Raw genomic sequence first — 26,162 nt, 5'->3', positions numbered from 1 at the left:
ATAGACTGTTTGGGCAGGTACAGCAGGAGCGGCGAGGTTGGGTCACAGGAGCAGCAAGTGATCGTGGAGCGATGCGATCGGGGCCCAGGAGAGGCGTGAGTTTGGGGCCAGGAGAGGCGTGGGTCCAAGGGCAGCATGGGCCAGCCCGCACTGTGATTGTGTGCACACTGGGTCCGTGCAGCAGAGCTGGTCTCCAGTCGTCTTGGGTAATCCTTGCCACTGGACCAAGACCTAGCTCTGTCAAGCCCGTGTGGTGGCTGGTGTGCAACGGCCACCACACATTAAAAAAATCCACGCACAGGCATCTTCCACCCTTCAGAATGTAGTTCGGGACTTGGAATATTAGGTCCTTCATTGAAACACCTGTGAACTCATCCATTTTGGCGTGGAAGCAAGTCATCCTCGATACGAGGGACTGCCCATGACTGAGAGCAGTCATAAACAGTAACTAGGTGACACCAAGCTTGGGATTTTAAAAGTCTGAAGATTGTAGGAGAAAGAAAACAGCTGAGGGAAGTGAGGGGTTGGGAAGGAAGAGTTTGTTCAGTATTAATTTCAACACAGTGAAGATAGGGTATTTGAAGTTTATAAAATTCAGTCGAAAAAACATCTATTGATAAATAGGACCAGAAAGCTTGCCATCAAAATTAGGTGAATCAAAAGAGAGGCCCCATTCAGAAGTATCTAATAAAAAAAAACTGTCCAAAAAATTAAGAAATATTAAAAGTTTTATCTACAGAGCTTGATGTAGCTTAACTGGGTCTAATTTGAACATCTATCTAATATTTGCACCAAATGTCAGTTTGGCTCAGTTGTTAGTACTTGTGCTAGTCAAAAGGTTGTGGGTTCAAGCTTCACTCAGAACTTGAGCAGACAATCTAAGTTGACATTTCAGTGCAGTATGAAAGAGAGGTATCTTGTTGAAAGTGTTGTCCTTTGGATGACATTAAACTGAGGCCTCATTTGAACATAACATACAAAATAGGGGCAGGAGTAGACCATTTGGCCCCTTGAGCCTGCTCCGCCATTCAATAAGATCATGGCTGAGATAAGATTTGATCATGGCCTCAACTCCACTTCCCTTCCCACTTCCCATAACCCTTGACTCCTTTATGGTTCAGAAATCTGTCTATTTCCAGCTTAAATATATTCAATGACCCAGCCTCCACAGCTCTCTGGGGTAGAGAATTCCAAAGATTCAGAGAGGAAATTCCTCCTCAATTTCTATTTTAAATGGGCGACCCCTTATTCTGAAACGATGCCCCCTAGTTCTAGATTCCCCCACAAGGGGGGACATCCTCTCTGTATCTACCCTGTCAAGCCCCCTCAAAATCTTACACGTTTCAATAAAATCACCTCTCATTCTTCTAAACTCCAATGAGTACAGGCCCAAACTTTCTTCATAAGACAACCCCTTCATCTCAGGAATCAACCTCGTTTGCTTGCTCAACTGGATATAAAAGGACTCCTTGGCATTATTGAAGAGCAGGAAGGAAAATTTTCTCAGTTTTCTGGCAACATTTATCCCTCAACATACACCATAAAAGACAAAATGACTGGTCATTTAAAAAAATATATTTCTTGGGATGTGGGGAACACTGGCAAGGCAACATTTATTGCCCTTCTCTCATTGCATTGAACGCATGAATAGTCAACCACAGAGTGTGGGCTGGATTCACACGCAGGCCAGACTGGGTAGAGGTGGTAGGTTCCCTTCACTGAAGGTCACTAAGTGAACCAGTTAGGTTTAATGACACTCCTGCCACATTGATGGTTATTTTATCTGGGGTTAGTTCATAATTTACTAGATTTGTTGAATTCATAGAAACTATGGGCTCAATTTTCCCCAAAGCTTTTTTTTTGGCGTACTTGACGAGTTATGCCTGTTTTTTGGGGGCTCAAGTACGCCCGAAAAAATTTTCTAAGTTTCCCCGTTGGATTTCTTCATTTTGGCGTGGCCTAACCTGTCCTTTAGTTTTGGGGGTGGTCTGCGCTAAAAAGATTGGTTTGTCATGGTAACCAGGGACAATGCGAGCTGAGGCTGCAAAGTGAAACATACAGCCAGCTCCCAACACATTAAAACACATTGCATCAACTTAAAAACATGTTAAAATATATTGCAGCAACTTATCTCCAATTATTAAAGCCGGTCCCGCTCCTAGCTCTGGCCGAAGGGCTTGTCAGTCTGCTTGCCTAGCCCACCCCGAGCCCCTTTCAGGTCCAGCTCCCCCACCAACCACCCCCTCCCTCGCCCCCCCCCCCCTCCCTGTGTCTTGCCTGTCCCAAATCTCCCCCCCCCCCACCCCGAGTGCCTTGCCGGTCCCGGTCCCCCGCCCCTAGCCCTGGCCGAAGAGCTTGCCGGTCCCGGTCCCCCGCCCCTAGCCCTGGCCGAAGAGCTTGCCGGTCTGATCCCCCGCCTGACCCCGAGTGCCTTGACGGTCCTCTCCCCCGCCTCTATCCCAGGTTGAATGGCCTCCTCTCTTCCAATCCCCGCACCTAACTACACCCGAAAGGCTTCCTCCCACCCCCTCTTTACACCCCACCCCCTTCCCCGGCCTCCACCTCTCTCCTCCCCCTAACTCTCTCCCCCTCCTCCCCCACTCTCTCCCCATCATCTTTCCTGCTGCTGCTGTCCGGGCATCTGCTGCACTTACCTGCGCCGATTTCTTTAACTCTCCAGAAGATTTTTCTGCAGAGGCCACATAAACTGGCTTTTCTAAGCAGAACTGGAGTAATTCCCAGCTGGCCAACCTTGCCTAAATGGCCAGAATTGGCTGGAAAAAAAAACTTACCTAAAAAAACCATAACTGAGTTACGCTGGTGTAAATTGATTGTGTTTTTTTTTTAAAAACTTAGGCCAAAAAAAAGCAGCATGTCCAAAAAAACGGCGCAAATCACTGGGGAAAATTGAGCCCGTAGAAATTTACAGCGCAGAAGGAGGCCACTTCAGCACATCGTGTTCACGCCGGCCGACAAAGAGCCACATGGCCCTCGGTCAGCAGCCCTGAAGGCTACATATAAACCAAAGAACAATGGCGGACAGGTAAAGAGCATCCGGTCCAACCAGACCACCCCACACAACTGCGATACCCCATGTATCGCAGTATTTTACACTCCACCCCATCCGGAGACATGCGGTCTCCTGGGAGAGCTAAAAAACAGATTAAAAACCCAGGCCAATTGAGGGAAAAAAATATGAGAACATTCCTCTCCGACCCATCCAGGCGATCGAAACAAGTCCAGGAGACCACTCTGGCCTTACCAGATTCCCTGAAATACTTACCATCGTAGCTGCGCCAGCCAACAAGAGGTTATCCAGCCTAATTCCACTTAGCAGCTCTAGATCCGTACCCCTGCAGATTACAGCACTTCAAGTGCCCATCCAAGCACAGTTTAAATGTGGTAGGGTTTTCGCCTCTACCACCTTTCCAGGCAGTGAGTTCCAAACCCCCACAACCCTCTGCGTGAAGAAGCTTCCCCTCAAATTCCCTCTAAACCTTCCACCAACCACCTTAAACCTATGTCTCCTCGTAATTGACCCCTCCACCAAGAGAAATAGGCACTTGCTATCCACTATATCCAGGCCCCTCAAAATATTATACACCTCAATGAGGTCTCCCCTCAGCTTCCAGAATAAACCCAGCCTATCCAATCTGTCCTCATAGCTAAGATTCTCCATTCCACCTGTTCTCCAGCACCATGCCTGAATCCAAAGATTAGCCCTCCCTAAGTACATTACCTCACACTTCTCTAAATTAAATTCCATTTGCCATTGTTCTGCCCACCTGACCAGTAGATTGATATCCTCCTGCAGTCCATGACTTTCCTCTTCATTATCAACCACGCAGCCAATTTTAGTTTCACCTGCAAACTTCTTAATCATACGCCCTATATTCAAATCTAGATCAGTGATTTATACCACAAAAAGCAAGGGACCCAGTACTGGGCCCTGCAGGAACCCCACTGGAAACATCCTTCCAGTCACAAAAACATTCATCAACCATTACCCTTTGCTTTCTACCTCTAAGCCAATTTTGGATCCATCTTGCCGCTTTGCCCTGTATCCCATGGGCTTTTACCTTCGTGACCAGTCTGCCATGTGGGACCTTATCAAAAGCTTTGCTAAAGTCCATATACACTACATCGTATGCACTACCCTCATCGACCCTCCTGGTTACCTCCTCGAAAAATTCAACGTTAGTCAAACACGATCTTCCCTTAACATATCCGTGCTGACTGTCCCTGATTAATCCTTGCCTTTCTAAATGTCTTTCAGGATTTTTCCCAATAATTTTCCCACCACTGAGATTACGCCGACAGGCCAGTAATTACTCGCCAATTCTTAACCAAGGGTACCACATTAGCAGTCCTCCAGCACCATGCCTGAATCCAAAGAGGACTGGAAAATGATCGTCAAGGCCTCTGCTATTCTGAATATATAAAACTGAATTCAATATCACAATTTGCCATGGTGGAATTTTGAAGTTACACCGACAACTTGCATTTATATCGTGCCATTTATGCAGAATGATGCACCAAAGCACTTCATAGAGGCACAATGAAAAAACGGCTGTTGAACCAAAGCAGATCATAGAATGATACAAGACAGAGGGAGGCCATTCAGCTCAACGTGCCTGTGCTGGCTCTCTGGTAGAGCTATTCAATTAATCCCACTCCCTTGCTCTTTTACATAGCCTTGTGAATTTTTTTCAAGTAATTATCCAATTCTATTTGAATATCACTATTGAATCTGATTTTACCACCCTTTCAGGCAGTATACAAATATTTTGTATCAGTCTTTACGGTTGAGGACACTAACAATATTCCAACAGTGGATAGTCAAGGGGCTATAGGGGCGGAGGAACTTAACACAATCACAATCACTAAGGAGCTGGTACTCAGTAAGATAATGGGACTAAAGGCAGATAAATCCCCTGGACCTGATGGCTTGCGAGAAGTAGCGGCAGGGATTGCGGATGCATTGGTTGTAATTTACCAAACTTCCCTGGATGATGGGGAGTTCCCAGCAGATTGGAAAACTGCAAATGTAACGCCCCTATTTAAAAAAGGAGGCAGACAAAAAATAGTAAACTATAGACCAGTTAGCCTAACATCTGTGGTTGGGAAAATGTTGAAGAGTCCATTATTAAAGAAGCAGTAGCAGGATATTTGGAAAAGCAAAATTCGGTCAGGCAGAGTCAGCATGGATTGATGAAGGGGAAGTCATGATTAACAAATTTGCTGGAGTTCTTTGAGGATGTAACGAACAGGGTGGGTAAAGGGGAACCAGTGGATGTGGTGTATTTGGACTTCCAGAAAGCATTTGATAAGGTGCCACATAAAAGGTTACTGGACAAGATAAAAGTTCACGGGGTTGGGGATAATATATTAGCATGGATAGAGGATTGGCTAACTAACAGAGAACAGAGAGTCGGGATAAATGGTTCATTCTCTGGTTGGCAACCAGTAACTAGTGGGATGCCACAGGGATCAGTGCTGGGACCCCAACTATTTACAATGTATACTAATGACTTGGAAGAAGGGACTGAGTGTAACGTAGCCAAGTTTGCTGATGATACAAAGATGGGAGGAAAAGCAATGGGTGAGGAGGACACAAAAAATCAGGCTAAGTGAGTGGGCAAAAATTTTGCAGATGGAGTATAATGTTGGAAAGTGTGAGGTCATTTTGGCAGAAAAAAAATCAAAGAGCAAGTTATTATTTAAATGGAGAAAGATTGCAAAGAACTGCAGTACAGCGGGACCTGGGGGTACTTGTGCATGAAACACAAAAGGATAGTATGCAGGTACAGCAAGAGATCAGGAAGACCAATGGTATCTTGGTCTTTATTGCGAAGGGGATGGAGTATAAAAGCAGGGAAGTCTTGCTACAGCTATACAAGGTATTGGTGAGGCCACACCTGGAATACTGTATGTTTTGGTTTCCATATTTACGAAAGGATATACTTGCTTTGGAGGCAGTTCAGAGAAGGTTCACTAGGTTGATTCCGGGGATGAGGGGGTTGGCTTACGAGGATAGGTTGAGTAGGTTGGAATTCAGAAGAATGAGAGGTGATCTTATCGAAATGTATAAGATTATGAGGGGGCTTGACAAGGTGGATGCAGAGAGGATGTTTCCACTGATGGGGGAGACTGGAACTAGGGGGCATGATCTTAGAATGAGGCCACCCATTTAAAATAGAGATGAGGAGAAATTTCTTCTCGCAGAGGGTTGTAAATCTGTGGAACTCGCTGCCTCAGAGAGCTGTGGAAGCTGGGACATTGAATAAATTTAACAGAAATAGACAGTTTCTTAAACGATAAGGGGATAAGTGGTTATGGGGAGTGGGCGGGGAAGTGGAGCTGAGTCCATGATCAGATCAGCCATGACCTTATTGAATAGCAGAACAAGCTCGAGGGGCCGTATAGCCTACTCCTGTTCCTATTTCTTATGTTCTTATGTACATTTCAGATCACAACAACTTGCTGTGTATAAAAGTGTTTCGTTATGTTATCTTTGGTTCTTTTGCCAATTACGTGAGAGTCAGCTGTGGCTCAGTTAGTAGCACACTCACTTCTGAGTCAGAAGGTTGTGGGTTCGAGTCGCACGCCAGGAATTTGAGCACATAAATCTAGGCTGATACTGCAGTGCAGTGCTGAGGGAGTGCTGCATTATCGGAAGTGCTGTCTTTCGGATGAGATGTTAAATCGAAGTCCCGTCTGCCCTCTGAGGTGGACGTTAAAAATCCCATGTCACTATTTCAAAGAAGAGCAGGGTAGTTATCCCTGGTGTCCTGGCCAATATTTATTCCTCAATCAACATAACAAAAACAGATTATCTGGTGATCATCACATTGCTGTTTGTGGCAGTTTGCTGCGTACAAATTGGTTGCCACTTTTTCTACATTAAAACAGCGACTACACTCCAAAAGTATTTCATTGGCTGCAAAGTGCTTTGAGATGTCCGGTGGTCATGAAAGACACTATACAAATGCAAGTCTTTCTTTCTTTTACCATGCAGCTGTGACCCTTCTGCCACTGGCAAATGTTTCTCCTTATTTTCTCTATCCAAACCATTCATGATTTTGAATGACTATCAAATTTTCTTTTAACCTTCTTTACTGTTAAGGACATTGGGAATGGGGTTGGTAGTCTAATACTATATGTACTATACGATCATACTTATTACAATTGTTGTTTGCGAGGCCTTGCTCCGTGACAACTGGCTTGCATGTTTGCTGACAAGCGCGTAGACTTCAAGAATAATTTATTGTTTGTGAAGCACTTTGGGACTGCCTGATGACATGAAAGTTGCTATTCAAATGCAAGTTGTTTCTTTCAAAGTGTCTTTGAAGTAAACAAGGATTTTTGAGCCCATGTTCAATAAACTTTTTTTTGACTTGGGTAGGGTAAAATCTTATTATTTGTGCCAAGAACCCAATTTTACTTTCAAAAGAATTATTAGGTTGGAGTTTTCAAATGGGCATGTCTGACTGATAATACTCTGGCAAAAATATTCGAAAATATTTTCAATAATCAAGTACATCTTTGTGATGGGGCAGGAATCACTCAACATCAGCAGGATCAAGCAGCTCATTCCAGAAAGGAGGACATGTTAAATTAGTGACAATTCCGAGAGAGACTCTTACCTCTCCCACTTGTCAAACTGGTTAATTACACACACAGCAAGGTCTTCTGATCAAACATGCTGGGTCATAAAAAGGGATCCCTTCAGTATTCACCCCTTGCTATATGGGCACCGAGTAATGTACTGCATTACTTGGAGAAGTTGCAGGGGAATCATCAGACTGAAAGCATGCCCAAGATATAACTGAAAAAAAACTGTAAAAATTTTAAAAACAAAAAGGTCAAAAATTCAGCTGGAGTTGGAATCTGAATTATAGGTGTTGATGGTGAGAATGAAGTAGGAATGGATACAGGTCATGTTGCAGAGGTTGAGGTAGCCGGACTGGGTGATATATCGGATATGGGATTTGAAGCTCAGCTCTGGGAAAATAAGACAGCGGTTGCACTGTCGTGTGCAATCTACCTACAACCCATCAGGCCTAGAGGAGGTGATAGGTATTTCAACACAATTTTAATGGCCAATTACAACTGAGGGGAGAGCTGAAATCAGGAAATTCTGGTTTCTGATGCATCTACTGGGTCTAATTAATTTCTGCAAATACGTGGATGCTCTGAGCCATGGAGTCTTAGGCAAGAGTCAATATCAACATTACACACATCAAGCAGGTTCAGGGACACATGAATGTTGAAGTACGATCTCCTGTTCCTGAAGGAGTCCCTGAAGAACTTACATTCTCATCCAGACTTTAAGATACTTTTCTTCTACCTTAGGATCAATCCCAGCTAAAGAAAAGTCTGTCAGTTCCACCACTGCAGCTATGTTGGACAATAATTACCACTGGCTTCCAGCACTGTTAAGATTGCCGTATGGGGGAGAGGGTGGGTCACAACTGGAAGAGGAGTTGATCCATCCACAGAGAGATGAGGAAGATCTAGGGGGTGGGAGCAACTAACCTTGGACCCAGTGTCACGCATCACCTCAGATCATCTTGAGAATGTCAGTGGTGGATCAAAGAGAAACAGGAGAAAATAAAAAATACAAGAATTTATTATTTTTATTTTGTACGCTGCGCCCTTGATGGGTAGGGGGGTAATTGTTTAAAAAAAAATGGACTCACACAATTACTACTTCTCAGTTGATTCAGAACATTCTGCCAATTCTCTGGGGCCTCTTGCTGCAGTTTAACACCATGTCAGTAACGACAGTCAGCACTTTTGGTGTTATTTAGAGAATATTATTTAACCTGCTGAATGCCCAAAGAGGCATTGACTTGGGAAAATATATACATGATCAGCGCTTCTGGATATATATTTATAGACTAGCTTCAATCCTCTGGGGGTCTACAAGATTTTTTTCTTTCCAACTCTCTATTTTTACTGGGCAACTATAAAAATGAGAGAGTCAGCATTTGTACTCCACAGTACATGATGGCAATACCTCAAGTACAGCGTCACAGATTCAGCTTTTTTTAATCAATAAAATACACACAGGTTAAAAATGAGCACTTTCCCCCCACATTGTCTGTGTAGAGGAATTCAAAGGAAAGAAAGAACTTGCATTTATACAGTGCTTTTCACGACCTGAGGACGTCCCAAAGCACTTTACAGCCAATGAAGTACTTTTCCTTCTTCCGTCATTCTTCTGTCTCTCTCAATTCTTAAATCTCATTGGTTAAGGAGATAGTGTTGGTCCCGTCGTTCATCAAGGTCCCAGATGCCTCATTGCCCTTCACGCACCGTTATCAACTTGCAATTTGCAGTGCAAACATAGAATCATAGAATAGTACAGCACAGAAGGAGGCCATTCGGCCCATCGAGTCTGCACCGGCTCTTTCGAAGAGCAATCCAGTTAGTCCCACTCCCCTGCTCTTTCTCCATATCCCTGCAATTTTTTCTCCATCAAGTATTTATTCAATTTCCTTTTGTAGGCTGTATTCAGTACCTGAATCTGTATTCAGTACCTGATCAGGCAGTGCATTCCAAGTCCTAACCACACATTGCGTAAAAAAGTTTTTCCTCATGTCAACCCTGGTTCTTTTTGCCAATTACCATAAATCTCTGCCCTCTGGTTATCGACCCTTCAGCCATTGGAAACAGTTTCTCTTTATTTACTCGATCTAAATTCGCCATCTCTGCTCTCTGGAACCATTTTGGAGTTGAAGGGCTAACCGATAGATACCCCGCCCCCAGCAAATTCTGGGCCAACATATTTGAGGACGTGTAGTCACTGTTGTAGTGTGGGGAAATGCAGCAACCAATTTGTACACATCAAGATGCCACAAATATGATAATGACCAGATCATTTGTTCTTTTAGTGATGTTAGTGGAGGGATACATATTGGAAAGGACACTGGGGATAACTCCACTACTCTTCTTCGAAATAGTACCATGGGATCTTTTATGTCCACTAGATGCAGCCTTGGTTTAACACCTCATCCAAAAGTCGGCACTTCCAACCACTCCCTCAGTACTGCACTAGAGTGCCAGGCTAGATTATGTGCTCAAGAGTCTGGAGTGAAACTTGAACCCACAACCTTCTGACTTTCTAAGGCGCGAGGGCTATCACTGAGCCATGGCTCAAATGAGAACACACAATGTAAATAGGCATTTAGACTTTCAAAAAGATCATTTAAAGGGGCAAGAGGATTAACAAGGCATCATCACAGCCTCTGTCGTGGTCCTCAGATACATTGGCCCAGTATTTGTTGGAGTGGGGCATCTAGCGGTGTGCCCTGTTAAGACTTTTTCTGCTACCCTTCAGCTCTAAAAATGTTTGCGCTGCAAATTGCTTGATATACGAGTTGATAACAGTGCGGGAAGGTCAGTGGGGCATCTGGGATCTTGGTGAATGATGGAACTAACACTCCATCTCCTTAATCAATGAGATACAAGGATTGAGAGAGAGAGAGAGACACACACACAGAGGAATGACGGAGAAGGAAAATGCGTGAATTAGAGTCAAAGCAGGTATAGAAAGAGAAATATAGAGGGAAAGATTTGATTGAGAGAGAAGAGAGAGATAAAGGAAAAGTTAGAAAAATTGTAAAAATTAAAATAAAAAAAAATCTCTAAGTAATTTATTATGAGACTCCATAGTTTCAACTGTTCAATTTCTGGGCTGAAGAAATTGAGTGGCATTGCAGGAATATAAATCTCATCATGAAAAGGATCCTTATGCTGTTAAGTACCAGCCCTAACTTTCTACGGTAGATTTACTTCATAATTAATGGATAAAAAAATGCAGCAGCGGCCTGTAGAAACATAGAAAATAGGTGCAGGAGTAGGCCATTCGGTCCTTTGAGCCTGCACCACCATTCAATATGATCATGGCTGATCATTTTTGCAACTTTAGTAACCCATTCCTGCTTTCTCTCCATACCCCTTGATCCCTTTAGCCGTAAGGGCCACAGCGAACTCCCTTTTGAATATATCTAACGAACTGGTCTCAACAACTTCCTGTGGTAGAGAATTCCACAGGTTCACAATTCTCTGAGTTTCTGGAAGTTTCTCCTCATCTCGGTCCTAAATGGCTTACCCCTTATCCTTAGACTGTGACCCTTGGTTCTGGACTTCCCCAACATTAGGAACATTCTTCCTGCATCTAACCTGTCCAATCCCGTCAGAATTTTATATGTTTCTATTCTTCTAAATTCCAGTGAATATAAGCCTCGTCGATCCAGTCTTTCTTCATATGTCAGTCCTGCCATCACAGGAATCAGTCTGGTGAACCTTCGCTGCACTCCCTCAACAGCAAGAATGTCCATCCTCAGATTAGGAGACCAAAACTGTATACAATATTCAAGGTGTGGCCTCACCAAGGCTTTGTACAACTGCAGTAAGACTTTCCTGCTCCTATACTCAAATCCTCTCGCTATGAAGGCCAACATACCACTTGCCTTCTTCACCGCCTGCTGTACCTGTATGCCAACTTTCAATGAATGACGTACCATGAGTGAGGTCTCGTTGCACCTTCCCTTTTCCTAATCTGTTACCATTCAGATAATATTCTGCCTTCCTGTTTTTGCCACCAATGTGGATAACCTCACATTTATCTACATTATACTGCATCTGCCATGCATTTGCCCACTCACCTAACCTGTCCAAGTCACTCTGCAGCCTCTTAGCATCCTCCTCACAGCTCACACTGCCACCCAGCTTAGTGTCATCTGTAAACTTGGAGATATTACATTCAATTCCTTCGTCTAAATCATTAATGTATATTGTAAATAGCTGGGGTCCCAGCACTGAACCTTGCGGTACCCCACTAGTCATTGCCTGCCATTTGAAAAGGACCCGTTTATTCCTACTCTTTGCTTCCTGTCTGCCAACCAGTTCTCTAACCATGTCAATACATTACCCTCAATACCATGTGCTTTAATTTTGCACACCAATCTCTTGTGTGGGACCTTGTCAAAAGCCTTTTGAAAGTCCAAATACACCACATCCACTGGTTCTCCCTTGTCCACTCAACTAATTACATCCTCAAAAAATTCTAGAAGATTTGTCAAGCAGGATTTCCCCTTCATAAGTCCATGGTGACTTGGACCGATCCTGTAACTGCTTTCCAAATGCGTTGCTATTTCATCTTTAATAACTGATTCCAACATTTTCCCCACTACCGATGTCAGGCTAACCAGTCTATAATTCCCTGTTTTCTCTCTCCCTCCTTTTTTTAAAAAAGTGCGGTTACATTAGCTACCCTCCAATCCATAGGAACTGATCCAGAGTCTACTGAATATTGGAAAATGACCACCAATGCATCCACTATTTCTAGGGCCACTTCCTTAAGTACTCTGGGATGCAGACTATCAGGCCCTGGGGATTTATTGGCCTCAGTCCCATCAATTTCCCTAATACAATTTCCTGACTAATAAGGATTTCCTTCAGTTCCTCCTTCTCGCTAGACCCAGAAGATTATTTGTGTCCTCCTTAGTGAAGACAGAACCAAAGTATTTGTTCAATTGGTCTGCCATTTCTTTGTTCCCCATTATAAATTCACCTGATTCTGACTGCAAGGGACTTACATTTGACTTCACTAATCTTTTTCTCTTCACATATCTATAGAAGCTTTTGCAATCAATTTTTATGTTCCCTGCAAGCTTCCTCTCATACTTTATTTTCCCCCTCCTAATTAAACCCTATGTCCTCCTCTGCTGAATTCTACATTTCTCCCAGTCCTCAGGCTTGCTGCTTTTTCTGGCCAATTTATATGCCTCTATCTTGGATTTAACACTATCGCTAATTTCCCTTGTTAGCCACGGTTGAGCCACCTTCCCAGTTTTATTTTTATGCCAGACAGGGATGTACAATTGTTGAAGTTCATCCATGTGATCTTTAAATGTCTGCCATTGCCTATCCACCGTCAACCCTTTAAGTATCATTCGCCAGTCTATCCTAGCCAATTCACATCTCATACCATCTAAATTATCTTTCTTTAAGTTCAGGACTCTAGTTTCTGAATTAAGTGTGTCACTCTCCATCTTAATGAAGAATTCTATCATATTATGGTCACTCTTCCCCAAGGGGCCTCGCACAAGATTGCTAATTAATCCTCTCTCGTTACACAACACCCAGTCTAGGATGGCCAGCTCTCTATTTGGTTCCTCGACATATTGGTCTCGAAAAGCAACCCTTATACACTCCAGGAAATCTTCCGCCACTGTACTGCTACCAGTTTAGTTAGCCCAATGTTTATGCAGATTAAAGTCACCCATGATAACTGCTGTACCTTTATTGCATGCATCCCTAATTTTCTGTTTGATTCCATCCCCAACCTCACTACGACTGTTTGATGGTCTGTACACAACTCCCACTCACGATTTCTGCCCTTTGGCATCCCGCAGCTCTACCCATACAGATTCTACATCATCCAAGCTAATGTCCTTCCTTACTATTGTGTTATTCTCCTCTTTAACCAGCAACGCCACCTACCTCCTTTTCCTTTCTGTCTATCCTTCCTGAACATATTGAATACCCATGGATGTTGAGTTCACAACCTTGGTCACTCTGGAGCCATGTCTCCGTAATCCCAATTACTTCCTATCCGTTAACAGCTATCTGCGCGGTTAATTCATCCACCTTATTACGAATGCTCCTCGCATTGAGTCACAGAGCCTTCAGGCTTGTTTTTTTTTAAACATTCTTTGTCCTTTTAGAATTACGTTGTAATGTGGCCCTTTTTGATTTTTGCCTTTGATTTCTCTGCCCTCCACTTTTCCTTATCTCTTTTCTACCTTTTGCTTCAGCCCCCATTTTACTTCCCTCTGTCTCCCTGCATAGATTTCCATCCCCCTGCCATATTAGTTTAAACCCTTCCCAACAGCACTAGCAAACACTCCCCCTAGGACATCGGTTCCAGTTCTGCCCAGGTGCAAATCGTCCAGTTTGTACTGGTCCCACCTCCCCCAGAACCGGTTCCAATGTCCCAGGAAGTTGAATCCCTCTCTCTTGCACCATTCCTCAAGCCATCTTAACTATCCTGCTATTTCTACTCTGACTAGCACATGGCAATGGTAGGAATCCTGAGATTACTACCTTTGAGGTCCTACTTTTTAATTTAACTCCTAGCTCCCTAAATTCAGCTTGTAGGACCTCATCCCGTTTTTTACCTATAATGTTGGTACCTATATGCACCACGACAACTGGCTGTTTACCCTCCCCCTTCCAGAATGCCCTGCAGCCACTCCAAGACATCCTTGATCCTTGCACCAGGGAGGCAACATACCATCCTGGAGTCTCGATTGCGGTCGCAGAAGCGCCTATCTATTCCCCTTACAATAGAATCACCTACCACTATAGCTCTCCCACTCTTTTTCCTGCCTTCCTGTGCAGCAGAACCACCCATGGTGCCATGAACTTGGCTGCTACTGCCTTCCTCAGATGAATCATCTTCCCCAACAGTACCCAAAATAGTATATCTGTTTTGGTGGGAGATGACCGCTGAGGACCCCTGCACCACCTTCCTTCCACTGCTCTGCCTGATGGTCACCCATTCCCTATCTGCCTGTGTACCTGCGGTGTGACTAACTGACTAAACGTGCTATTCACGATATCCTCAGCATCGCGGATGCTACATGGAGGTTGATGGTGAGCTGCCATTTTCGCAAGGCTAACGGCAAATCGTCCAGCAATTTGTGGGGATTTGCACCTCACAGGTATCTCTTCATTGCCATAAGGTGCTCCATGATTTGCGTACTAATAACAGCATGCACATTAAACTCCCAGTTATTTTACCAGCAAATACTGGGCCACTCTATGAAAGATAGATGTAATGTAGAACATCGATAACAAAACAACCTCAAGTGCAAAACATTAGCTGCAGATAATTTCTTGATAAATTGACAGACTGAGTATTTAATGAAGAGAGATTCAGGAGCCTGCAAGTCAAACTGGATTACTAGACAACAGAGGGGGGATGGAGGGAAGCAATAGACCCTATTCTTGGTAGTCTGTCGTATCCAACAAAGATGTTGATGTGCTAATCATCAATGGCATGTGTCTTCAAGTGGCTGTATAGGCCAATTCTGGATGCACATAGTCTCTTGCACGTCGGACAAGGGAAGTTCGATGTGCCTGATGCTGACAGTACTGCCACCTGATGTCGTCTATCTCTAGTGTCCCGCAGGCGTTGACATCGGCTTTCTTCGAAGGTCTGGCGGGCAGTCCTTGTGAGGGTTCGCCAGTGGATTTTATTAGCTGCTGTATTCTCGAGTTCCTTTGGTCGGATGCCACAGTACTGGAGGTTAGCCTTGATGCAATCTTTGTAGCGTTTGCGGGGGCACCCCTGGTATCTTCGATCTTCACAGAGTTCACCGTGAAGAAGCTGACGAGGGATCCTTGACTCATCCATGCGGATGACATGTCCAGCCCACCGGAACTGGGCTCGCATGATCATTACCTCGATACCAGTTGATTGAGGTTCTGGAGAGAGCACAAAGTTTGACACCCGGTCTTGCCAGCGTATGTGGAGTATAGATCTGAGACTGCGCATATGGAAAGCTTCCAACTTTTTGATGTGACGTCTGTAGGGTGTCCAGGTCTCACATCTATAAAGGAGAGATGAGAGAATGACTGCTCTATACACCAACAGTTTAGTTGACAGTCGGATGTGGTTGTGACTCAACACCTTAGTGGGCAAGCGACCAAGTGCCTGGCTGGCTTTACAGATCCTTGCATCAATCTCCTTGTCCAAGGACCCATCACTTGATATGGTGCTGCCAAGGTACTTGAAGCTGTCCACTGACTTTAGTTGTATACTGCCGATGAAGATTGTGGGAGCAAGTGCTGTGGTGCCAGGGCAGGCTGATAGAGAACCTCGGTTTTACTAAGGCTGATGGTTAGGCCAAACAATTCTGTTGCCTCAGCAAATTTGCTGACTACAAACTATTGGTCACTCTCCTTGTGTGCCATGAGGGCGCAGTCGTCAGCAAAGAGTGCCTCTAGGATGAGTCGTTTCCGTACTTTGGTCTTTGCAGCAAGGCGGCGGAGGTCGAACAGTGAACCATCTAATCGATATTTCAGGTAGACCCCAAACTCCAAGTCTTTTATGGCATAGTTCAAGACGCAGGTAAAGAATAGGTTGAACAGAACTGGAGCGAGTACAGACCCTAACAGCCACCACAACAGGCAAAATGTACAAGGGACCACTCAAAAATTGTACACACACTAGATGTGATGTACTCTGCTTGAATTCTCCAAGTTTCATCCTTCCCTGATGGATGAACTCCAGAAAGCATACAACCAAACAGGTATGCTTCTACACACTTCTAGTTAATGACTCCAAATCCATCTATTTTGGATGATGATTGGGAAAAAAAATCATGACCGGCCTCCCTTAGATCTAACCCAATGCCTATGGTGCTTACTGAATATCGTATGAAGCATGCAGGCTGGAATCTCTTCACTGCCAATGGATAGAAGATCTCTGCTGCCATGAAGCTGTAACACCTTTCTCCCCCGCCCCTTACTCTGAACAAACACTTGGCTGAAGTATCCGTGCTTGATTCGAACAAATGATGCATGCTTCTGCCTAAAGTTGGAGACATAACAGTCTGGCCCCTTCCTGAATGAAGATTCTTCACAGATATCACAGCTTACTTTCACAGCTTACTTCCAATGATCCATAATATATTTGCAGCAGACCAACAAGATGGGGTAAATGTTAGGCAATGCTAAGAATGGCCTAAACCAATGCCACCTAAAATATAGGAAAGATCGGCGATATCGCAAGTTAAAAAAAATTGTCTAATGACGTGTAACTATGACCACAGCCTAAATGTATTAATGTATACTGTATGTATGTGTATCTGAGTTCACAGATGTACAATAACTCATGAAAACCAATGTAAAACTCTGAAAAATAAGTTGACTCAGATAGATTCCATAATCAGACACTATCAACTGTTTATAACCAATATGGATCATAAATACTGATCCTATATATTATTATAGATTCTAGGATAGGTATTGAATGGGTGCAGGTAGGTTAAGATCTATCAAAAAGGGATTACTTGGGGTAAATGGGCTTTTTCTCATTTTGTCCCTAGTATATTGAAATATCGCATCACCAACAGCTCTCGTATATCTTACTACAGCTACTCAGTATTTAAATACATATCACACACTATTATTGATGCAAAGTGATACAAGACCTTCCTAGTCTGTATTATGCAGCTACTTAGAGACATATTCAACCAAGCATGAGAGATGGGATGTTAGCACACTTAAAAAAAAAGAAGTGGTTTGGTTACATAGGGATGAGCTGCATCATCCTCACAATTGCCACCCCAAGTCAATCACATCGAATGGGGAAAGTTTTAAGTTGTGTAGCAATCACAGACCAGGGGTGGGGGGAGGAGTGGGGGGAGAAGGGAGAGGAGTGGTAAGTGAGTTGGGTAAATAATTCAGCCAGTTACCGACTAAATATATTAACAGAAACAGTTAAAGAATAGAAGCATGGGAAAAGAAAATGTAATCTGATCATCAACAAGACCATCCACAATTTGCACTTGTGGACTTTCACCTTCACCTGGATAAAATGATTTAACAACAGCTCTACAATGTTAGTCTATCATCATAATCAAGTTTACTCACCAGCACAACTTGTATTCCACAGAGGATGGAACAGAACTGGAGCCATTGTATTCCATAGCGTATTAAATCACCTGTTTATACTTGTCATTTCAACGAGAGTGAAGGTTATAATGACTGCTTAAGCAGCAGGGGAGATGAACAGTGCAGTGGGATAGCATACTGTCCCTTCATCTTTAGTACCTAGATTTCAGTCAGCATAGACTGATAGTGGGTCTCTTTCAGTCTGTTAGCAGGAAAAATTCTATGCAAAATGAGTTTCAACCCAATTTCTAAAAGGCATATGCCCACACCATACCTGTGCCCCTAATGTAATAACCTTACTCAGAGACCACAGGATAACTGTTGCAGGAATGAAAAAAAATTAATTCTGTGCAGTAGGTTTACAGTTTTTCTAAAATTGTGTCTGGTGCATAAAGCAGGGGAGCTTTACTGAGCATCTAATAATGCTATGTGCGAGTGTTTGATGTTGACTAGGTGTCTAAAATGGGACAGTGTTCCATTTACTAGCATTAACATCCCTCAGTCCGATGAGCACAAAATGTATCCCTCCCTACCACACACAGAACAGTAACAGCAAATTTTGAAAAGGAGTTCCCTTTAAAAGAAACAAACCAAAACTACTCGTAACAAACAGTACTGTCAATAAACTTTTCCTTCTATAGTATTCACTTTAATGTACCTTTGCTCCCAATGGGCAGTATCCCTTCAGGAAATCTCGGCAAACTTCAGCTTTCCTGGACACATACACGTGGCTGTAAGGGCAGTTGTTGTTGTTGCAGATCCCTCGGAGATAGTAAGAGCAAACTGGCATCTACAATGCAAGCAGAAAATAACATATTGAACTTTTATGAGCCAGGCATTCCAATTGCTGATCAATGAAAATAGAATAAAGGACAAACAGCAATTGGCAAACGGCCGACTGGTTCAATTTCAAGTTGTTTTTTTTTTTAAGTACCTGCTTGCGCTTTCAACAGTTTCTAGTTCCCCTTAAGTGAACGTTGTCCCTTAGGATCTGAAAGTTGTAATTTTTATTGAACATCTGCATAGATGCATTATCCACCAACTAACAATTGCTTGTACTTGCCATAATCTGTTTACTGGAATGCACGTAGTCTGATGCTACGCTATCAATCAATTCAGTGTTGCGGAATATCGAACAGAGCTTTTATAGACTTAAATGCATTTTGGTAATGCTGCTTTAAAAGTGTTCTGGGATCATTGCATTCTTTCTATCCGCTATAGGTAATATTCTGCTTTGCTTTGATACACAACTAGAGAGGACCAATTTCAGAGTGTAAAAAGTCAAAGATCCCACCTCCACAACTCACGTGTCTCTATAAAAGATACACGTAGTTCAATATAATACTTATTCACAATTTATAGAACACAACAAAAGGATCAGAAATAGTAATCCTAGAACCATATAATGTTTAATCAAAAATGTTCTTAGCAATCTTAAAAATAGAGCCAGGTCATTCAGGAGTAAATTCAGGAAGCACTTTTTGCACATAAAATGTCATGGAAATCTTGAATTCTCTCCCCCAAAAGGTTGTAGATGCTGGGTCAATTGAAATCTTCAAGACTAGGATTGATAGATTTTTGTTAGGTAAGGTATCAAAGGATATGGATTTAATGCAGGTAAATGGAGTTACAAAGAAACATAGAAAATAGGTGCAGGATTAGGCCATTCGGCCCTTCTAGCCTGCACCGCCATTCAATGAGTTCATGGCTGAACATACAACTTCAGTACCCCATTCCTGCTTTCTCGCCATACCCCTTGATCCCCCTAGTAGTAAGGACTTCATCTAACTCCCTTTTGAATATATTTAGTGAATTGGCCTCAACAACTTTCTGTGGTAGAGAATTCCACAGGTTCACCACTCTCTGGGTGAAGAGGTTTCTCCTTATCTCGGTCCTAAATGGCTTACCCCTTATCCTTAGACTGTGACCCCTGGTTCTGGACTTCCCCAACATTGGGAACATTCTTCCTGCATCTAACCTGTCTAAACCCGTCAGAATTTTAAATGTTTCTATGAGATCCCCTCTCATTCTTCTGAACTCCAGTGAATACAAGCCCAGTTGGTCCAGTCTTTCTTGATATGTCAGTCCTGCCATCCCGGGAATCAGTCTGGTGAACCTTCACTGCACTCCCTCAATAGCAAGAATGTCCTTCCTCAAGTTAGGAGACCAAAACTGTACAAAATACTCCAGGTGTGGCCTCACCAAGGCCCTGTACAACTGTAGTAACACCTCCCTGCCCCTGTACTCAAATCCCCTCGCTATGAAGGCCAACATGCCATTTGCTTTCTTAACCGCCTGCTGTACCTGCATGCCAACCTTCAATGACTGATGTACCATGACACCCAGGTTTCGTTGCACCTCCCCTTTTCCTAATCTGTCACCATTCAGATAATAGTCTGTCTCTCTGTTTTTACCACCAAAGTGGATAATCTCACATTTATCCACATTATACTTCATCTGCCATGCATTTGCCCACCCACCAAACCTATCCAAGTCACTTTGCAGCCTCATAGCTTCCTAATCGCAGCTCACACTGCCACCCAACTTAGTGTCATCCGCAAATTTGGAGATACTACATTTAATCCCCTCATTAATGTACAATGTAAACAGCTGGGGTTCCAGCACAGAACCTTGCGGTACCCCACTAGTCACTGCCTGCCATTCTGAAAAGTACCCATTTACTCCGACTCTTTGCTTCCTGTCTGCCAATCAGTTCTCAATCCACGTCAGTACACTACCGCCAATCCCATGTGCTTTAACTTTGCACATTAATCTCTTGTGTGGGACCTTGTCGAAAGCCTTCTGAAAGTCCAAATACACCACATCAACTGGTTCTCCCTTGTCCACTCTACTGGAAACATCCTCAAAAAATTACAGAAGATTTGTCAAGCACGATTTCCCTTTCACAAATCCATGCTGACTTGGACCTATCATGTCACCTCTTTCCAAATGCGCTGCTATGACATCCTTAATAATTGATTCCATCATTTTACCCACTACCGATGTCACCTGACCGGTCTATAATTCCCTGTTTTCTCTCTCCCTCCTTTTTTAAAAAGTGGGGTTACATTGGCTACCCTCCACTCCATAGGAACTGATTCAGAGTCTAATGAATGTTGGAAAATGACTGTCAATGCATCTGCTATTTCCAAGGCCACCTCCTTAAGTACCCTGGGATGCAGACCATCAGGCCCTGGGATTTATCGGCCTTCAATCCCATCAATTTCCCCAACACAATTTCCCAACTAATAAGGATTTCCCTCAGTTCCTCCTTCTTACTAGACCCTCTGACCCCGTTTATATCCAGAAGGTTGTTTGTGTCCTCCTTCGTGAATACCGAACCAAAGTACTTATTCAATTGGTCTGCCATTTCTTTGTTCCCCGTTATAACTTCCCCTGATTCTGACTGCAGGGGACCTACGTTTGTCTTTACTAACCTTTTTCTCTTTACATATCAATAGAAGCTTTTGCAGTCCATTTTACTGTTCCCTGCAAGCTTCCTCTCGTACTCTATTTTCCCTGCCCCAATCAAAGGTTGGCATGCAGGTGCAGCAGGCGGTTAAGAAAGCAAATGGCATGTTGGCCTTCATAGCAAGGGGATTTGAGTACAGGGGCAGGGAGGTGTTGCTACAGTTGTACAGGGCATTGGTGAGGCCACACCTGGAGTATTGTGTACAGTTTTGGTCTCCTAACCTGAGGAAGGACATTCTTGCTATTGAGGGAGTGCAGCGAAGGTTCACCAGACTGATTCCCGGGATGGCGGGACTGACCTATCAAGAAAGACTGGATCAACTGGGCTTGTATTCACTGGAGTTCAGAAGAATGAGAGGGGACCTCATAGAAACATATAAAATTCTGACGGGGTTAGACAGGTTAGATGCAGGAAGAATGTTCCCAATGTTGGGGAAGTCCAGAACCAGGGGTCACAGTCTAAGGATAAGGGGTAAGCCATTTAGGACCGAGATGCGGAGGAACTTCTTCACCCAGAGAGTGGTGAACCTGTGGAATTCTCTACCACAGAAAGTTGTTGAGGCCAATTCACTAAATATATTCAAAAAGGAGTTAGATGAGGTCCTTACTGCTAGGGGGATCAAGGGGTATGGCGAGAAAGCAGGAATGGGGTACTGAAGTTGAATGTTCAGCCATGAACTCATTGAATGGCGGTGCAGGCTAGAAGGGCCGAATGGCCTACTCCTGCACCTATTTTCTATGTTTCTATGTTTCTATGTTTCTAAACCCTTTGTCCTCCTCTGCTGAGTTCTAAATTTTTCCCAGTCCCCGGGTTCACTGCTATTTCTGGCCAATTTGTATGCCACTTCCTTGGCTTTAATACTATCCCTGATTTCCCTTGATAGCCACGGTTGAGCCACCTTCCCTTTTTTAATTTTACTCCAGACAGGGATGTACAATTGTTGTAGTTCATCCATGCGGTCTCTAAATGTCTGCCATTGCCCATCCACTGTCAACCCCTTAAGTATCATTCGCCAATCTATCCTAGCCAATTCACACCTCATACCTTCAAAGTTACCCTTCTTTAAGTTTTGGACCATGGTCTCTGACTTAACTGTTTCATTCTCCATCCTAATGCAGAATTCTACCATATTATGGTCACTCTTCCGCAAGGGGCCTCGCACAACGAGATTGCTAATTAATCCTCTCTCGTTACACAACACCCAGTCTAAGATGGCCTCCCCTCAAGTTGGTTCCTCGACATATTGGTCTAGAAAACCATCCCTTATGCACTGCAGGAAATCCTCCTCAACCGTATTGTTTCCAGTTTGGTTAGCCCAATCTATATGCATATTAAAGTCACCCATGATAACTGCTGCATCTTTATTGCATGCACCCCTAATTTCCTGTTTGATGCCCTCCCCATCATCACTACTACTGTTTGGAGGTCTGTACACAACTCCCACTAGCGTTTTCTGCCCTTAGGTGTTCTGTTGCTCCACCCATACCGATTCCACATCATCCAAGCTTCCTTACAATTGCATTAATTTCCTCTTTAATCAGCAACGCCACCCTGCCTCCTTTTCCTTTCTGTCTATCCTTCCTAAATGTTGAATACCCCTGGATGTTGAGTTCCCAGCCTTGGTCACCCTGGAGCCATGTCTCCGTGATGCCAACCACATCGTATCCGTTAACTGCTATCTGCATAGTTAATTCGTCCACCTTATTCCGAATACTCCGCGCATTGAGGCACAGAGCCTTTAGGCTTGCCTTTTTAACACACTTTGACCCTTTAGAATTTTGCTGCAAAGTGGCCCTTTTTGTTTTTTGCCTTGGGTTTCTCTGCCCTTCGCTTTTACTCATCTCCTTTCTGTCTTTTGCTTCTGTCTCCATTTTGTTTCCCTCTGTCTCCCTGTTGAGGTACAGATCAGCCATAATCCAACTGAATGATAGAACAGGCTCGAGGAGTTGCACAGCCTACTCCTGTTCCTATGGGCCCAAATTTCATCAGGAGTTGCACTGTTTTTTTTGGTGTAACTTGATTTTTCTGGTGTATCTTTTTAGTTGCAAATATGGCCATTTAATTTGCGCCAGTGTAAGTGAGTTAGTTAGGTTTTTTGTTAGGTCAGTTTTTTTTTCCAAAAGGGGGCGTTCCCAGCCACTTACACCATTTATGCCAATTTGGCCAGAAAAAAGTTGAACTAAACTAACTTAGGGCAGCGTATGTGTCCACTTTTGTCCGCACAGAAAGACCTTACTTACAGTTAAGGAATTGGTGCAAGTAAGTACATTTAAAGCACCACCAAGGATCAAACAAAGCACAAAAAGTAATATGCAATTCATTAACAAATAAAATAGTAGGAACCCTGCACCTAAAACACCAAGACCAAAGTAATATTCTTCCCTCATACTGTACCTTAGCCACAACTGCAGAAAATCAACAACAACAGTGACATTTTCTGCACTGGGAACTAGATTGGTGCTAGCAAAACTCCTTTCACATAGAGTTCCTGACAGCTGACAGAGAGGGAACATTTTCATGCTGTAATTTGGATTCTGACTCGAGTCCCAGAGGTGAAAGGACAATGTGCCAATCCACTGGATCACCCAGTCCCATGGTTTATTTTATTCCCACGGATTTGGAATTCTCCATTTTGATGCTTCCACATATAAAGAGAAAGAGGAGGTTATCAAGGTTTTTGACACAATATTCTTATAGGTATTGTATCTGTGGACTCATCGCCCGATGTCAAACTCTTGTAGAAATAACAAATGGGAAACAACAACAGAAATCTTTTGATGCTCACCCATGAAGAGAGCCCATTCGGCCAGGGCTCGGGACGGCGTGCTTCGGCCCCTCCCACACAGCCTGCAGTGCGTGTTTGCTGAAACGGCCTGCCAGGAGCTACTGCACATGCGCGCAGACTGTAGCGCGCATGTGCAGAGGTCTCGGCACTATTTTCAGCGCTGGGACCTAGCTCCACCCCCCTCTCTTCATCGTACGCCACGCCAGCTCCACGGATGGCCCGAGAATCGGCCATGATCGCAGGGAGGTTTTTCGGCGCTGCTTTTGAGGTAAAATGTCAGCGGGGGGCTCGGAGGTGCGCAGAAAAAAACGGAGGGCCAAATTTGGGCCCAATGTAACTATGTAATGCACACAAGGGAGTAATTACCTATTTGAATTTTTAGGAATCAAGATAATCAGCCAATTGTGCTACACAAAGTTTCTTGATGAAATGCTGCCTCTTTTTTATCATCACAATTTTTTTCCAAGATCAACAAGAACTGTAGAACAAGTGCACTTTCCTCTGATGTCCAAAATTAAAAATAAGCTTAACAAAGTCCAAGTATTAAACACATATCCATTAAAACACCAAAGAAAGGCATAACTGAGCTCATTAAGAAAACATTTCATCTGATGATTTTCATAGCAGTGAGTGTTTTTAACATCAGTCAGATGTCTATGGAAGAGGTATCAAAATGATGTCATTCAGAAAATCAGTGTTTCAGACAATAAATAGTTGACTGAAAACGTTATCTCGGAAACCCAATCATTATTGCAAGATCCTTTTGAGCTGGGAAAGGTAATCCTGAAACAAGGCGAGCATAGCGTGACTTTTTGGGGGTAGGAGAGATCTGACCTGAGGAAGAAATTTTAAAGCTCTCCTCATATTTTCCCTTCTTCATTTTTTCCCTCTGATTTTTTTATTCTCTGCAGGAGTCAACTCATTCTGGATATGGTTCCTGGACAGCAGCTTCATCAATTGGCTCTTCATCAACTAGCTCTTCATTATGTCGGCATCTGGACAGAAAGTACTTGCAGCCTATTGAAAATGGGCCAATCAAAGCCAAGCCAGATCTTGCTGCAGCCCATGCGTGCTTGAGTGTAGACACACATACATTAGTGGGATCCTTCACCAATTTTCCAATCCCTAGCCCTGCTGAGATCAACTATAATGTCACTGTAACCAAGATGATGCATTCTTATCCAAGGGATTAAATTCTGGAACCATCTGGTGTGTGTCACTTAGGGCTGTGCAATATGATGCAATTATTCAGCAAGCCATCAGCGGAGCTTCTCATGCCATAAACCATTCAGCGGCTAAATAGTGTGGCGTAGCCTCTGAAGATACTGATATGCATTCTCTCTGAGTGAATTGGGGTATGTTAACCTCCTCCATGGATGATCAGAATATCGGCATGTGGAGCAGGGGGAAATCACAAGCAGGAAGTTTACAAGGGCACAAACCACTATCTTACCACTCCATGGAACATCCTACCAGAGCAGTGCAGCACTCAAGAAAGATCAGGTGTATAACAATATAATGTTCAGAATGAGAAAAGGCCATTTAACCCATCAAGACTGTTTTATCTAGAGGCTTTACATGTTGATTCGGTCGTGGATATCCCCCTCCCTACCGGTCGATTCTTTACCTTAAGGAACACTAAGCTCCTTCCCTACCAACTCTGAAAAAAAATCATGCAGTGCTCTTAAATATATCTACAGCCTTCAATCTGGCTTAACAACAGAAAAGCTAAACTTATGTGGAACAGTTTTTAAATTGATAAGAGTGAACCATTAGGTTGGAGTTTTTTTTTAAAACCTTACAAGTATTAAGAGACTCAGTACATTTTGTAAAGCTAACTGCAACTTTTAAATTCCATTTTTGGTTTTTAATGTTGTAAATGTGAGGTTAGAAAATTTAATGTTCCACAGATCACATTTGGATAACACCATACAACATCGCCTAGCTTGGAGCAGCTGTTCTTTTCTAGTTATCACGTTCATTGTGAGCTCAGCAAACAACAGGATTACTTGAATATGCTAGGAATTCCAGAACCTGTGTAATTAACCTTTCGCCCACACTGGGAAAGGTTTCTCATTCCACCAACCAAAAAAGAATCAGGAAAGACTTGTGCTTTAATTTAAATTTCTTAAATGTTTGTGTCGCTAACGAAAGAAATCTGTTCTTGGCATGTTTAGCGACTAAGGGGGTGAAATTCCGTTGCGCCCC

At 43.4% G+C, this 26,162-nt stretch overlaps 1 protein-coding gene across 2 annotated transcripts in view; it reads right to left on the bottom strand.

Annotated features, from left to right (window-relative positions):
* Nucleotides 1-26,162, bottom strand: part of zc3h3 (zinc finger CCCH-type containing 3) — a 345,175-nt gene that overhangs the window by 62,791 nt on the left and 256,222 nt on the right. For both annotated transcript variants that reach the window (XM_070895144.1, XM_070895151.1), the window contains exon 9: nt 18,356-18,487. In XM_070895144.1, the coding sequence (XP_070751245.1) occupies nt 18,356-18,487 (132 nt within the window). The remainder of the gene's footprint in view (nt 1-18,355; nt 18,488-26,162) is intronic.

The sequence above is a fragment of the Pristiophorus japonicus genome, chromosome 1, assembly GCF_044704955.1.
Source record: "Pristiophorus japonicus isolate sPriJap1 chromosome 1, sPriJap1.hap1, whole genome shotgun sequence".
Taxonomy (NCBI): Eukaryota; Metazoa; Chordata; class Chondrichthyes; family Pristiophoridae; genus Pristiophorus; species Pristiophorus japonicus.
The sequence above is the reverse complement of the archived record's forward strand: the minus strand, read 5'-3'. Positions and strand labels throughout refer to the sequence as shown.